At 47.1% G+C, this 14,269-nt stretch overlaps 1 protein-coding gene across 3 annotated transcripts in view; it reads left to right on the top strand.

Moving 5' to 3' along the window:
- LOC134945523 (uncharacterized) overlaps positions 1–2,133 on the top strand; it is a 285,165-nt gene extending 283,032 nt beyond the window's left edge. For all 3 annotated transcript variants that reach the window (XM_063934865.1, XM_063934866.1, XM_063934867.1), the window contains exon 20: positions 49–2,133. In XM_063934865.1, coding sequence (XP_063790935.1) covers positions 49–129 — 81 coding nt within the window. In that variant the 3' untranslated portion in view covers positions 130–2,133. The remainder of the gene's footprint in view (positions 1–48) is intronic.
- The last annotated feature ends 12,136 nt before the right edge of the window (positions 2,134–14,269 follow it).

The following is a 14,269-nucleotide window of genomic DNA, read 5'->3' as shown; positions in this document are numbered from 1 at the left end:
ACGTTTTAGTTTGTAATAAACAAAATGTAATTGAACTTTGTTTTACAGGTTCTCGCCAACGGTGCCCCATATTTCATCAATATCATAGAACAGGAAAGAATGGTAGAGAAAATCGGGAGGTTGACCTAAACGTCTCCATGTTTTACCTGCTGTGACTGGTTCCAGTAGCGCTGAAACATGTAGAGAGACATGTGTATATTCCGCCACCAAACAAGTGCGGTTTACAAGCAGACAGTTTTATGTGAGATTTGCACACTTCCTAAGCCTTTGTGCCTTTTTTATTTGTGAATTCACTTCTCTGCGTACTTAATGTTCTAGGTTTGTTTTGAGTACCCATAAAAACCGAACATTTTAATCACCAGACTCTTCATTTCATCATCTGGATTTGAGGACGCTAATGGTCCGGGACAATTCCTTTTATGTTTGAAGCTGCGTAGATTTTGGTGGAAAAATGTCCTTTACTGGGCAGCAGGGATTAAAATGCATCATTTATCAGAGCACAACCCCAATAAGTCTGCAACATTAATTTATTTAAGTGTCTCTCTGGCAAACCCAGTACCTAGAAGCTGGCACACGTTCATGTTGAGCAGGTGGCTTTGGAATTAAAATCTTATTTCGTAATATTCCAGCCTGTCTGTCACCCTTTGATCGCTCCCTGCCTGTTCTAAAAACATAGATTAACCATGATGCTAGTTATATATAACAAAGCAGAGTTAGGAACTAGAACCCAACCATATTGCAAGTCAGCTCTAAGAGGCTGAAACAGTTACGAGCGAGTTTCCGTCGGAACCTTGTGTAATCTGCCACTGTCCTATTACCCTGGCCGGATTTCCGGTGATGCATTAACACCCCCCACCCCAGGATTGGATAATTCCTGCAAGATTCTTCTGAACAATGAGCACTTTCTAGAATTTTATCTTGTATAAATGTATTCTGTTTTCATGGTGTTTGGTGGCTACAGGGCAATAGATTTTGTAGGGCATCCCTAAATGAGAGCACCTTAATATCCAGTAGCAGAATGGTGGGGATCAGTTATGCCGAGACCACAACCTGGTAGTTCTTTGGCATCCTGACCGCTGGTCACATAACTTATATCCCCTTCTCCCAACACGTCAGTAATTGTCCATGGTCCTTTTTTGCTGAATGACCAGCCAACCAGTCAGGTGTGATGGGTGAATTAGTGTTAGCAGAGCTTGCAATCAAAATCCCTTCTCTTTTTGCCGCAGGTGGAGCACTTAAGATGTCGGGAATAGTAACTCCCGTGTATCCTCCTCCTAGCTTTGGGGTAGAGTGGTTACTGTGGACGCATAGGAAGGGTGAGGGGGTAGAGACCAGCAGACAGTCTGACTCCTTCATGTACAATAATACTGCTTGCTCAGTCTAAAAGACATTACATTCATAATTCTGACCTAATGTATATTTCTGCATTTCACTTTTTGGAAAGAGACTAAACTAAAAAAAAAAACCAAACCAAAGTTAGTCCTGTGGGTCTTGTTAATATGATCAATTGAAATCATTTCCGTATTTGTACAGACTCTGAGCGTCTATCCACAGGCTCCGGATGTCCTCCTCGTCTGAAAGGCTTCAGCAGCGCTGGCTGGTCCTGTTAGATGTGCAAAACGGAGGGGATATTTGCTGTTCAGACATCATGCCTCTGCTGCAGTCATACTCAGCCTATTGTCTAGTAAACATATTAGCCTTGTAAATCCACACACATACAGTGGCCTAGCTATAGATCAGCAACCAGGATTCAACTGGTCATCTCCACAGTGGAAGAAGCCGGTTTGTGAGCTCATGCAATATTCAGCCTGTTTACCTCCCTGAGCCATAGAGTGCCTCATACCTCGTTGATGATTCCTAGGGAATTGATAAGCCTGTGTTTCCATGGCTATTGGGTCTGCTCACAGAATGGCTGCCATTGCTCTGTAGGAAATGGCCGTACTTTAGCTGTCTCACAATACAAGGATTTTACTTGGCACTTTAAGCCTTTGTGTATTTCCTGTACATTCAGAATACTCCCTAACACTTACTGCCTGCCAATGGCTTTACACCTTTTTTTGCATTTTATTGTACATACCTGAGATATTTGTATACGGTTTAGATCAATATGAATAAAGTTAAATTTAGAACCAATTTTGTTTTTGAGGGTTTTATTTCTGTTTCGATTTCTCTCTCATGTTTAAAACAGAAAGGCAGAAGTTCTGTAAAACTGAGGGACCCACAGGTCACAGCGAGAAGATTGGCAAAGGACAACCTGTGAAATGGGGGCTTGGATTGTCAACGATTAGGAATTAAAATAACTCTTAAGTCAGGGGTTCTTACCCATTTTATGATTGAAGACCCCCCCATGGATTGCCCAATTGTCCACATACTTGGTTTTACATCGCAGATGGATAGCTAGAAACGGAACAGTTATAAAAAAAAAAGGCAAAATACAGCTACAGATGTGTTCTCATACATCCAGCCTCAATACTCCATGCAGCAGGAGATGCCTGAGCAGGCAGGTCCCGTGCAACTCTGCTAACGTCTGGCGTCTTTTTTTTTTTTTTGGATGAAATGCGTCTTAGTTGCAACCAATGTGACTAGGACGCACGAGGAGACTGCTGACTCATTTGATATGACACCTGTATATTGTATGTGACTGAGTCTGTATATGGAGCAGAACAGAACTTGTGTTGGAAAAAAGCTAAAGCTGCTACATTGTAGCACTTCATGTACAGATTCAGAGACTCAGTTGCACAGATGTACAAGTGTCATATCACAGTAATCAGCAGCGTCCTCATGCCTCCTAGTCGTATTGCATTGCTACGAAGACGCATTTTCAGCAAAATAGATGCCCAACGTTAGAAGATTCTCACGCGACTTGGCGTGACTGCAGCAAAGATGTATAACACATCCGTAGATGCAACTAGGGAAATTCTTGCTGTTTTTGTGCAATCAATAACTCAGAACCGAGTTTTAGCCACTGATAATGTCACTCGCATGTCATCTGATTTTCACTTTTATTTCAGGTGAACATCAACTTTTTAAGGATCATTAGCGTAATACACCTGCTAATGACAGTCAGCTGCCCAACAGACCACATGCCTCAAAATCTGGAGTTAAGAATTAGTATGAGTAGCAATGCAGACACTCCTTTGAGAACCTTTGGTGTGCCCTTTATTGAAGGCTAATGAGTTGCGGACTTTAGCACTCACTTATTTACCACCGTTTGCTTTTGCATGCGATTGGCACATTTTCAGCTATACACAGTTTAAGCATTTTACCCATGCAATGGCGCAAGAGATCAAATATTCAAAGTTTAAGACAGAAGTCCTACAAGCAATAGATAAATTGCAGGAAAGCTCCGACTGCGGCAGAATCAGCTTATACTCGTATCCTTCTCCACGACAGACTAGCTACTATACAGCAGAGCCGCACCACATGTATTGTAGTTTCTGAGAAATCACTGCACCAAAATTCGGAGGATGGTGTCATTGGGAACATACAATTTAAATTGCACTAAAACCCCGCACATGCCATTACATACAGTATTATTGGTTATGGAATCCTTACACAACAGCCAGCAGTGTCTGAACAGTCATTAGGACATCAGAGAAGGCCGCTGTGCACAGTAGAATATAGCGGCTCTAGATCCGTGTTCAGATCTGGTGTCACAAAGCTTAACTGCAAAGAGAGAAACCAGAGTGAGAACGGATGCGGACAACCCAAACATTGAGATAAGACATCTGCTCACTAAGAGGTACAGAGTTAATGTTGAGATGGGCTTAGTGAAAGACTGGTATGACTGAACATGTTCTTTCTGCAGCAGAGAACATTGTGTTCTATAGGGAAACATCAGGGGGTAGAGTGGATCTTGATCCAGAGGCACCAACAGGCTAAAGCTGTAGGCTGTCCCAGGATGCATTGGGGCCTCCTCTATAACCCTGCCTCTAGGCACTGAGAGCTCAGTTTCGAGTTGGTGCCTGCAGCAGCAGGTCACTTAACGGGGGCTGCACTGGGCAGCCCTGAAAAGCTTTTTGAAAGAAGATTTCTTCAAGGGCTGACAGCGCTGTATGTTAGGGTGACACTTCAGCGCTGTGGCTCCATCACCCACGCGGCGTCGCATACTCCCGTGGCCTCTTCCTGGGTACTTGCGACGGAGACGTCCTGGCTTAGGCACACAGTCGCAGACTGCTCTCCTGGTTCGTGTGGCTACTACTGGGAGGTGGTAAGAAGGTCCCCCAGACGGGACCCGCCATTAAATCACGTTCCGTCCACGACCTAGGGAGACGAGTCGCGGCTCTGGTGTGGACACGGTCACCGAAAAGGGACCCCACCAGACCACCGGGGCGTCTGAGTACAGATTTACTAACACCCCATTTAATAAGAGTCAGTACCGGGGTGGAAGTCCAGCATAGGGCAGCCGGCGCTTGTCCTGTAGCCCCTCCCCCGGCCCAGGGCGACATCTACAGCAGACTTTCCTGCCCTGGAGCTGCCTCACACTCTCCCTCACACCCTGACTGAGACGATGGGTGCCATCTTATGGGCATAGCTGCGGCTGGTCTCCGGGACTGCATGTCAAGGTCTCCCTTGTAAAGCCGCCTGTGTACAGCACTTAAGTATCCTATAAGTTGTAATACAGACAGTGTTAGTTCAGAGAGAGTATACCTAGTACTGAATATATTGTACGAGTATTCTCATATATCCACCGGTTACTGACCGCGGTGTGATTTTATATATATATATATATATGTACACATAGAAGCAGGTTTTCACCGGGTGCCAGCACAATAAGTTATTTAAGACGCCAGGAGTGCTGCACCTGTCTATGGGGGTAATTCTGAGTTGATCGCAGCAGCAAATTTGTAAGCAGTTGGGAAAAACCATGTGCACTGCAGGTGGGGCAGATGTAACGTGCAGAGAGAGTTAGATTTGGGTGGGTTATATTGTTTTTGTGCAGAGTAAATAGTGACTGCTTTATTTTTACACTGCAATTTAGATTTCAGTTTGAACACACCCACCCAAATCTAACTCTCTGCACATTTGATATCTTCCTCACCTGCAGTGCACATGGATTTGCCCATCTGCTAACAAATTTGCTGCTGCGATCAACTCTGAATTAGGCCTTATATGTATATATATGTGTGTGTGTATATATATATATATATATATATATATATATATATATATATATATATATATACATATATACACACACACACACATACTAGTCCAATAGAGCTTTATTGTGATAATAATTTCTGCATTGACTGTGTGTGCCTGTATCTGCTGTGTGGTTTCACTTTCAGTGTTTCCCAGATATAACTCACTATATTCTGTACCGTGAGGGACTAGGTGCGTCTAGATCCGCTAATGAAGTGTGACACCGTATTTATCAAATACGTATAATTTACTGTGTACTCAGTCTCATAATACCGGATTTATTCGCAGGTATTGTACTTTGTCTGGCTTTATCGTACTTAGTCGCTCTGTTGTTGCATTTATACACAATGTCTAACAGAAACGGCGGTAAATCAGTGGAAGCTCCTGCAACGTACAGAGCAAGCGCCAAGGATTTACTAGAGGGGGAAGTTTTGTATGATGGTCTGTGTACTATGTTTCATACACCTCCCAGTCAGTCTACAGCTCCTGTGCCTACTCAGGAGCCACCCTGGGCTCCTGAGTAGAGTAGTACTCTACTGGGTACTCTGGAATTCCTAGCACCTCCTTTAGGACCACCTATACCACTACAGCCACAAATTGTTCCTATGGTTAAGCTGCCTTTGGCGGAAAATGTAACTAGCTGCAGCAATTAAATCAGTCCTTGGTTAGACAAAAATCCACACCAGGTCACTCCCATGTCTCTGGGTCACCTAATTGGGCTGCTTCCTCCTCACAATCCACATACCTCTCTGATGTTTCATCTGAAGAGGAGGGGGAGCATACGGTCCTTAGACACTATGTGGCTAATTCAGACCTGATCGCTGCTGTGCGTTTTTGCACAGCAGCCAATCAGGTCTGAACTGCATATCTGCCGGCACCACAGTGCCCCGGTGCATGCCAGACAGCCGACGGCTGTCTTAGCCCTGCGATCGCCTCTGCCTAACTGACAGGCAGAGGCGGTCGCTGGGCGGGAGGGGGTGGGCCGGCGGCGTTTGGCTGCCATTTAGGGGGCGCGGTCCGGGCAACACAGGCGTGCCCGGACCGTTGGGGGGCGGGCCGTGGCGGCTGCGTGATACACACGCAGCCGCTGCGACCCTTACAGCGACGAGTAGCTCCTGCCAGCGAGCTACTCCTAAAGTGCATAAGCATCGCCACTGCGCGATGCTTATGGACTTTCGCCGGGTGGGGGGGGGGGGGATTCGGTTCTGACATGTCTGTGTGACTGATCGTAGATGTGCTACGATTAGGTCTGAATAAGGCCCTGAGTCAGGTGTTTCTGACCAGGATTCTCCCTTGCAGATTGATGTCCCTGCCCTAGTGGTTGCTATTAAGCAAATCCTACAGATCTCTGATGATAGGGATCCCACTACTGTGGCTAAGAAAACTGCTATGTTTAAACTGCAGAAAGTTGTTAAAAATCTATTACCTTATTCTGACCATTTAGTGGACATCAGAAGGGAACCCTGGTCTAATCCAGGGAAGAAATTCCCTCTGTCTAAACGGACCTTGGCTCACTGTACTCTCCCTGCAGAGTTATGTAACATGTGTGAAAATCCACCGCCAGTGGATTCTCACGTCACCCGTCTCATGGTGTCATCCACTCTGCCTATCACCACTGTCACTTCTCTAAAAGAACCGACAGATACTGTAAGCGTGTGGAGGGGTGCCTGAAAGCTATTTACTCTCTTACAGGAGCTATACAAAGGCCCACTATTGCCTCCTCCTGGGCTGCAAAAGGCATTAGAGGAGGAGCTGCCCGAGGATATCTCTGACACTGCCAGACAATACCTGTCTCACATTACCACCGCCGCCTATTATATTCAGGAGGCGTCCTCTGAGGCGGGTGTGTTGGCGGCCAAGGCGTCGACGGCTTGCCAGGACGGCTTGCCGTATTCTGTGGTTGAGGTCATGGAAGGTGGACCTAGACTCCAAAAAGACCTTGGAGGTGCTCCCCTTCACTGTGGACATTTTGTTTGGGGAAGACTTGAACAAAATTGTGTCTGAATTGGCAGCTGCTGAGACTGCTTTTCTCCCAAATACTAATCCTTCTGCACAGAAGGCAAAAAGTACCACCTTTCGTTCCTTTTGGCCTCAGTGGAAAGCAAAAGGTCAGGCATACACGAGACAATCTCGTGCTCCCAAAACCACCAAGACCAAATGGTCCTGTGCGGCCCATCAGCCTGCTTTTAAAACAGACAAGCCTGCTGCATGATGGGGTGGGCCTCCCCCTGGGTAACCACAAGGTGGGGGGCTGACTTCTACAGTTCACCCAGTTCTGGTTAAAGACTACTTAAGACGTATGAGTGCTGGAAGTGGTCTCTCACGGGTACGTGGTCTCTTTCATGAGACGTCCCCCTCGCCAATTTTGCACCACGATTTTCCCTGCTGACCCGTTAAAAGCGCAAACTTTGCAAACAGTTGTCAGTTCTCTCCTGAGTACAGAAGTGGTTGTGCCGGTACCTCAGTCTCAGAGAGGCAGAGGTTATTATTCGACCCGGTTTCTAGTCCCTAAACCAAATGGGTCCTTCCGGCCTACACAATGTCCTCCTCAGTCATCTACAATTGACGGTAACCTTCCTACAAACCGAAGGGGGGCTCGTCAATTGGAAGAAGTCCTCGCTGGTCCCAGCTCAGAGCATGGTGCACCTGGGGGCACTACTAGACATACACAGTCAGCGGCCATTTCGGTCTCCAGAGAAAGTCCTGAAACTTCAGGATAGGATAAGATGCTTCCTTTGTGATACACTCGGCGATGCAAGTACTTGGCCTGATGGTGTCAGCCTTCATTACGGTAGGGTATGCTCAATTTCATTCCCGTCCTTTCCAAGTGGGACGGCCTACCTCAGCGGATCAGGTCTCACATGATCACTTTGACTCCGGAGGTTCGTCTGTCACTGACCTGGTGGCTCCAGGACCTGCAGTTAAGCAGGGGCCGTCCATTCTGGATCCCCAACTGGGTCCTGCTGACTACGTACGCCAGTCTGAGGGAATGGGGTGCGGTGTTGGAGCAACTCTCTCTTTTTTCAGGGTGCTGGACCAAGGAGGAGTCACTCCTCCCAATAAACATTCTGGAGCTGAGGGCGGTGTTCAATGCGCTATCTTTCGCCCTGCCGCTGGTACAGAACAGGCCTGTTCAACTACGGTCAGATGCGCCACCACGGTGGTTTACATAAACCATCAAGGCAGCACTCAAAGCCGCATGGCAATGATGGAAGTGTCAAAAATCCTTTGTTGGGCGCAACGCTATCTGCCAGCTATATTGGCAGTGTTCATTCCGGGTGTCCTAAACTGGGAAGCGGACTTCTTCAGTTGTCAGGACGTACACGTCTGAGAGTGGACAGGTGTAGACCTGATGGCATCTCGACACAATCACAATGTTCCGGTCTTCGGATCAAGTACCAGGGATCCTCAGGCAGCATTCGTGGACGCACTGGCAATTCCATGGAACTTCCGACTGCCCTACGTGTTCCCTCCAGTGTCACTTCTGCCCAGGGTCCTACGGAAGTTCAAACAAGAAGGTTGATCGCTCCTGATAGTTGCTCCAGCATGGCCCAGAAGGCATTAGTTCTCAGACCTGCAGAGTCTGTCGACAGGGCGTCCCCTTCTACTTCCTCAGCAGCCAGACCTCGTACAGGGCCCTTGTGTCTACCCAGACCTGGCCAGACTGGCTTTGACGGCGTGGCTCTTGAAGCATCACTCCTGAGGGCAAAAGGTTTTTCTGAGGCGGTTATTCAGACTATGTTGAAAGCCCGCAAACTGGCCTCTGCCTGGATTTATTACAGGGTTTGGAATTCTTACTTCACCTGATGTGCTGATAAGAATTATGATGTCTCTAGGTTCAGAACTTCCAGAATTTTGGCTTTTCTGCAACAAGGTCTTGACTTAGGTCTTCGTATGGCCTCCTTCAAGGTCACATGTCTGCCTTGTTGGTATGGTTTCAGAGAAAATTAGCATCTATACCTGACGTTCATACTTTCACTCAGGGTGTTCTTCAGATTCAACCTCCATATGACCCTCCGGTGGCTCCATGGGATCTGACTGTGGTACTGAATGCCCTGCAAGGGGCTCCTTTGAACCTCTTGAGACGGTGGACCTTAAATGGCTCACGGCCAAGATCCTGTTCTTGCTGGCTATTGCCTCTGCAAGAAGGGTGTCGGACTTGGGTGCTTTGTCCTGTCGTCCACCCTTTCTGATATTTCACCGTGACCGGGCAGTTCTACGAACTCGTCCAGGTTATTTATCTAAGGTGGTGTCATCCTTTCACCTTAACCAAGAGATTGTGGTGTCGGCCTTTATCTTTTCGGACTTGTCTCCCAAAGAGTGGTCTGTGGATGCGGTAAGGGCTCTCCGTATCTATGTGGAGAGGACTGCCTCTATCAGGAGCTCAGATACCCTTTTTTGTCTTGTTTGGTTTCCACAAACGTGGCTGGCCTGCGAATAAGCAAACCTTGGCCAGATGGATTAGAATGGTGATTGCACAAGCTTATGCGCAGGCTGGTCTCCCAGCTCCTTCTGCTATTAATGCCCATTCTACTCGGTCTGTTGGACCTTCTTGGGCGGCCCGTCGTGGCGCGTACGCAGAACAATTGTGCAAGGCGGCTACGTGGTTCTCGGTGAACACGTTTCTTAGGTTCTATGCCTTCGATACTTTTGCCTCCCAGGATGCTTCCTTTGGACCCAAGATTCTCATATCCGCTAAGGAGTATCCCCTCCTTGAGGAACTGCTTTAGGACATCCCCGATGTTTTCCTGTGGGACACAACGTACCCTGCTGCAGAAAAGGAGTGTTATGGTAGACTTACCATGGTTAACACTCTTTTTGCAAGGTACATTGGGTTCCAAAGGGCGCCCGCCCTGACGCACCTAGCTTCTATGGGTTTGTATGGCATTAGCTGCTGGTCCCTTCTCCTGTCGTGAGAATGTGGTTCTATATGACTAACATCTATCTTCTCTCTTGCCTGCACCTGCATTGGACTGGTTAACGAAACTGAGCTCTCAGTGCCTGGAGGTGGGGTTATAGAGGAGCCCCCCCAATGCATCCTGGGAGCTTTAGCCTATTGGTGCCTCTAGCTCACGATCCACTCTACACCTCGATGTTTCTCTGTGGAACCCAATGGACCTCGCAGAAAGCGTTTTAACCATGGTAAGTCTACCATTACTCTCCTTATATCTGTTTACCCCATAGATCTGTCTCAACCACAGAATGGCTAGAGGCCTACAGAAGATAATCGGATGAAATCTCTCCTGAGATTCCAAGGATTAAGACTCAACAGTGGATGGGTGGGGGTCCTGTTGACTGATGTATGGACAAAGTGAGTTTGATATCTCCCGTCTGCCTTGAATGTCTTAAAATATTAAAAATATGTAGGCGTCAAAATTGCTAATATTTCTGCTTGGGATGACTGGATTTTAGCGGCTCAGACTAAATTCTCTGGAAGTAAAAAAAAATCCACAAAATTGGGGAAGACCTTGGAGCGTCCGGAAAGGTTAACGCAAGTCCAAACCCAGACTTCCACTGGCTCACCAACCGTGAAAGGCGGCAAATGTTTCCAGCACAAATCACGCCTGGCGCAGGGACTTTTTATAGTATTTTCACCCGAGCTGGAGTTAATGAATAGTGGAAAAAGTAAATAATTTATGCTGGGATGTCCGTATAAAACAAATAATGGAGAAAAAGAGCAAACACAGGAAACGGCTTATTCTGTAGTAAACGAAGCACAGAAGGCGAGAGTCATGTTCTTTTTAAACATGACTAGTTCATAAATTATATGTAGTTATCTAAAATATATATGTCACATGGGGCCCAAGCATCCCCAGCACTTGGATGCAAGACAATTGCTGCAGCTTGCAAAGAAATGCTCTGGGAATATTGAGAACAATAATCTAAAAATGAAATTATTGAAAAAAAAATCTGCAGTTATTTGGATGATATTTTATTACATAGTACTGTTTGGGTGGAGTCGGGGGAAGGGGGGGGGGGAGAGTGTAGTCTTCAGATTTCACTGGATCAGCAGATGTCACTAATATTTGAAAAAAATAAAACCGTTCAATAATCGGCTTATGCTGGAAATCTAAGTCCAGTCTGCTTAGCTGGAATCAATGTTGAGAGATGTCAAAAAATAAATATCTATTTGGATTATTAAAAACCATGTAAGGGGTTTTGATAATAGGAGCAGACAGTTGCAGCTTTGTTGTGTTCTAACAAATGTTACGTAGTTAGTTTGCATTACTGCCTCACAGCCTGAGTTCATGGGTTTGATTCCCACCATGGCCCTAACTGTGTGGAGTTTGTATATTCTCCCTGTACTTGTGTGGGTTTCCTCCGGGTACTCCGGTTTCCTCCCACAATCCCAAAATATACTTGTAGGTTAATTGGCTCCCAACAAAATTAACCCTACCGTGAATGTGTGTGTGTGTGTGTGTGTGTGTGTGTGTGTGTGTGTATACATGTGGTAGGGAACATGGGGGTAATTCAGAGTTGATTGCAGCAGCAAATTTGTTAGCAGTTGGGCAAAACCATGTGAACTGCAGGTGGGGCAGATATAACATTTGCAGAGAGAATTAGATTTGGGTGGGTTATTTCGTTTCCGTGCAGGGTAAATAATGGCTGCTTTATTTTCTCATACGTCCTAGAGGATGCTGGGGATGCTTCAAGAACCATGGGGTATAGACGGGATCCGCAGGAGACATGGGCACTTTAAGACTTTAAAAGGGGTGTGAACTGGCTCCTCCCTCTATGCCCCTCCTCCAGACTCCAGTTAGATTCTGTGCCCAGTGAGACTGGGTGCACACTGAGGAGCTTTCCAGAGTTTCTCAGAAAAAAAGACTTTGTTAGGTTTATTATTTTCAGGGAGACCTGCTGGCTACAGGCTCCCTGCATCGTGGGACTGAGGGGAGAGAAGCAGACTTACTTCTCTGAGTTCAAAGGCTCTGCTTCTTAGGCTACTGGACACCATTAGCTCCAGAGGGTCCGATCACTTGGTGCGCCTAGCTGCTCGTTCCCGGCCCCGCGCCGTCACCCCCCTTGCAGAGCCAGCAGATAGAAGCCGGGTGAGTGTTAGAAGATCAGAAGACTTCAGTGACGGCAGAAGACGGCTTGTTGAGGTACCGTGCAGTGGCTGCACTGCGCGCCATGCTCCCACACTGAGAACGGCACTGCAGGGCGCAGGGGGGTTTGGGCGCCCTGGGCAGCATAAAACCTCAAGTTAGCGATTGGCAAAAGTAGTATAACGTGCCTAGGCACTGATTACAGACCCCTGCCAGTATAAAAAATATGAAATTAAGCGGGACTGAAGCGCGCCATGAAGGGGGCATAGCTTAGCCCTCACAGCTCTGACTGGCGCCATTTTCTCTTCACAGAGGCTACAGAGAGGCTGAGCCTGGCTTCCCACACTGCTGTACAAGTAACGGTGCAAAACATGGGGGGGCACAAGAGATTTGGTGCTAATTATTGAAATATAAAAGTGCTAGCAGGTCTGGGTAGTATATTACACGCTTCAGAACCGGGATAGGCGCTGGGTTGTGAGCTGGCAGAACTCCCTCTGTGTTTCTCTAACAGGCTTCGGTGTGGGTCTGTCTCCTATAGCCCCAGTGTGGTTGTGGGTGTCGGTATGTGTGTGTCGACATGTCTGAGGCTGAGTGCTATTCTCAGGAGGAAGCTGGAGTGGGAACAGAAAAGGCTGGGGGAGTGACCGTGTCGGCACCGCCGATGGCGGATTGGGTAAATATGTTGAGTGTTTTGAATGCTAATGTGGCTCAGTTGACAAAGAGATTTGATAGATCTGAGTCTAAAAGCCAGACATGGAGGAAATCCATGGAAGAAGCATTGTCACAAGCACAGACCCCTTCGGGGTTACAGAAGCGTACATTTACCCAGTTAACAGATACAGATACCGACACGGACTCTGATTCCAGTGTCGACTATAGTGATGCCAGATTAAATCCTAAACTGGCCAAGAGCATTCAGTACATGATTGTGGCAATAAAAGACGTATTCCATATCACAGAGGACCCTGCTGTCCCTGATACTAGTGTCTGTATGTATAAAGGAAAGAAACCTGAGGTAACGTTTCCTCCCTCTCATGAACTGAACGCTCTCTTTGAAAAAGCTTGCGAAAATCCTGACAAGAAGATACAGGTTCCCAAAAGAATTCCAGTGGCATATCCGTTCCCCTCTGGGGACAGCTGGGAGTCAATCCCCACAGTAGACAAAGCTTTATTGCGTCTATCCAAAAAGGTGGCGCTTCCGTCTCCTGACACGGCAGCCCTAAAGGATTCTGCGGATCGCAAGCAGTAAAATACACTAAAATCCATTTATGTCACTATGAGTTCGCTGCTCAGGCCTGCCGTCGCTTCGGCATGGGTGAGTAGCGCTATTGAAAAGTGGGCAGATAACTTGTCATCTGATATAGATTCCCTGGACAGGGATAGCGTGCTTTTGACTCTGGGTCATATCAGGGACACTGCAGCATATTTAAAAGAAGCTGTAAGGGATATTGGCCTTTTGGGATCAAGGGCCAATGCCATGGCAGTCTCAGCTAGGAGAGCATTGTGGATTCATCAATGGAATGCTGATGCTGACTCTAAAAAGGCGATGGAGTCTTTTCCGTTTAATGGTAGTGTCTTGTTTGGTGACGGCCTTACTGACCTGGTATCTACGGCTACCGCGGGTAAGTCGTCATTTTTACCTTATGTTCCTGCACAGCAGAAGAAAATGCCCCACTATCAGATGCAGTCCTTTCGGCCCAATAAATTCAAAAAAAGGACGAGGGTCCTCCTTCCTTGCTGCGAGAGGAAGAGGACGGGGAAAGAGGTCACAGGCTGTGGCAAGTTCCCAAGAACAGAAGTCTTCTCCGGCTTCTACCAAATCCACCGCATGATGCTGGGGCTCCTCTGCGGGAGTCCGCACCAGTGGGGGCACGTCTCAAACTCTTCAGTCAGGTCTGGGTGCACTCGGACCTGGATCCTTGGATAGTAGAAATAGTAACCCAAGGGTACAAATTGGAGTTTCAGGATGTGCCTCCTCACCGATTTTTCAAATCGGCCTTGCCAGCTTCTCTTCCAGAAAGGGAGGTAGTATGCGCGGCGATACTGAAGCTGTGTCAAAATCAAGTCATTGTCACGGT

This window comes from Pseudophryne corroboree, chromosome 7, assembly GCF_028390025.1.
Source record: "Pseudophryne corroboree isolate aPseCor3 chromosome 7, aPseCor3.hap2, whole genome shotgun sequence".
NCBI classification, from domain to species: Eukaryota; Metazoa; Chordata; class Amphibia; order Anura; family Myobatrachidae; genus Pseudophryne; species Pseudophryne corroboree.
Note: the sequence above shows the minus strand (reverse complement) of the source record. Positions and strands in the feature narration are given on the sequence as shown.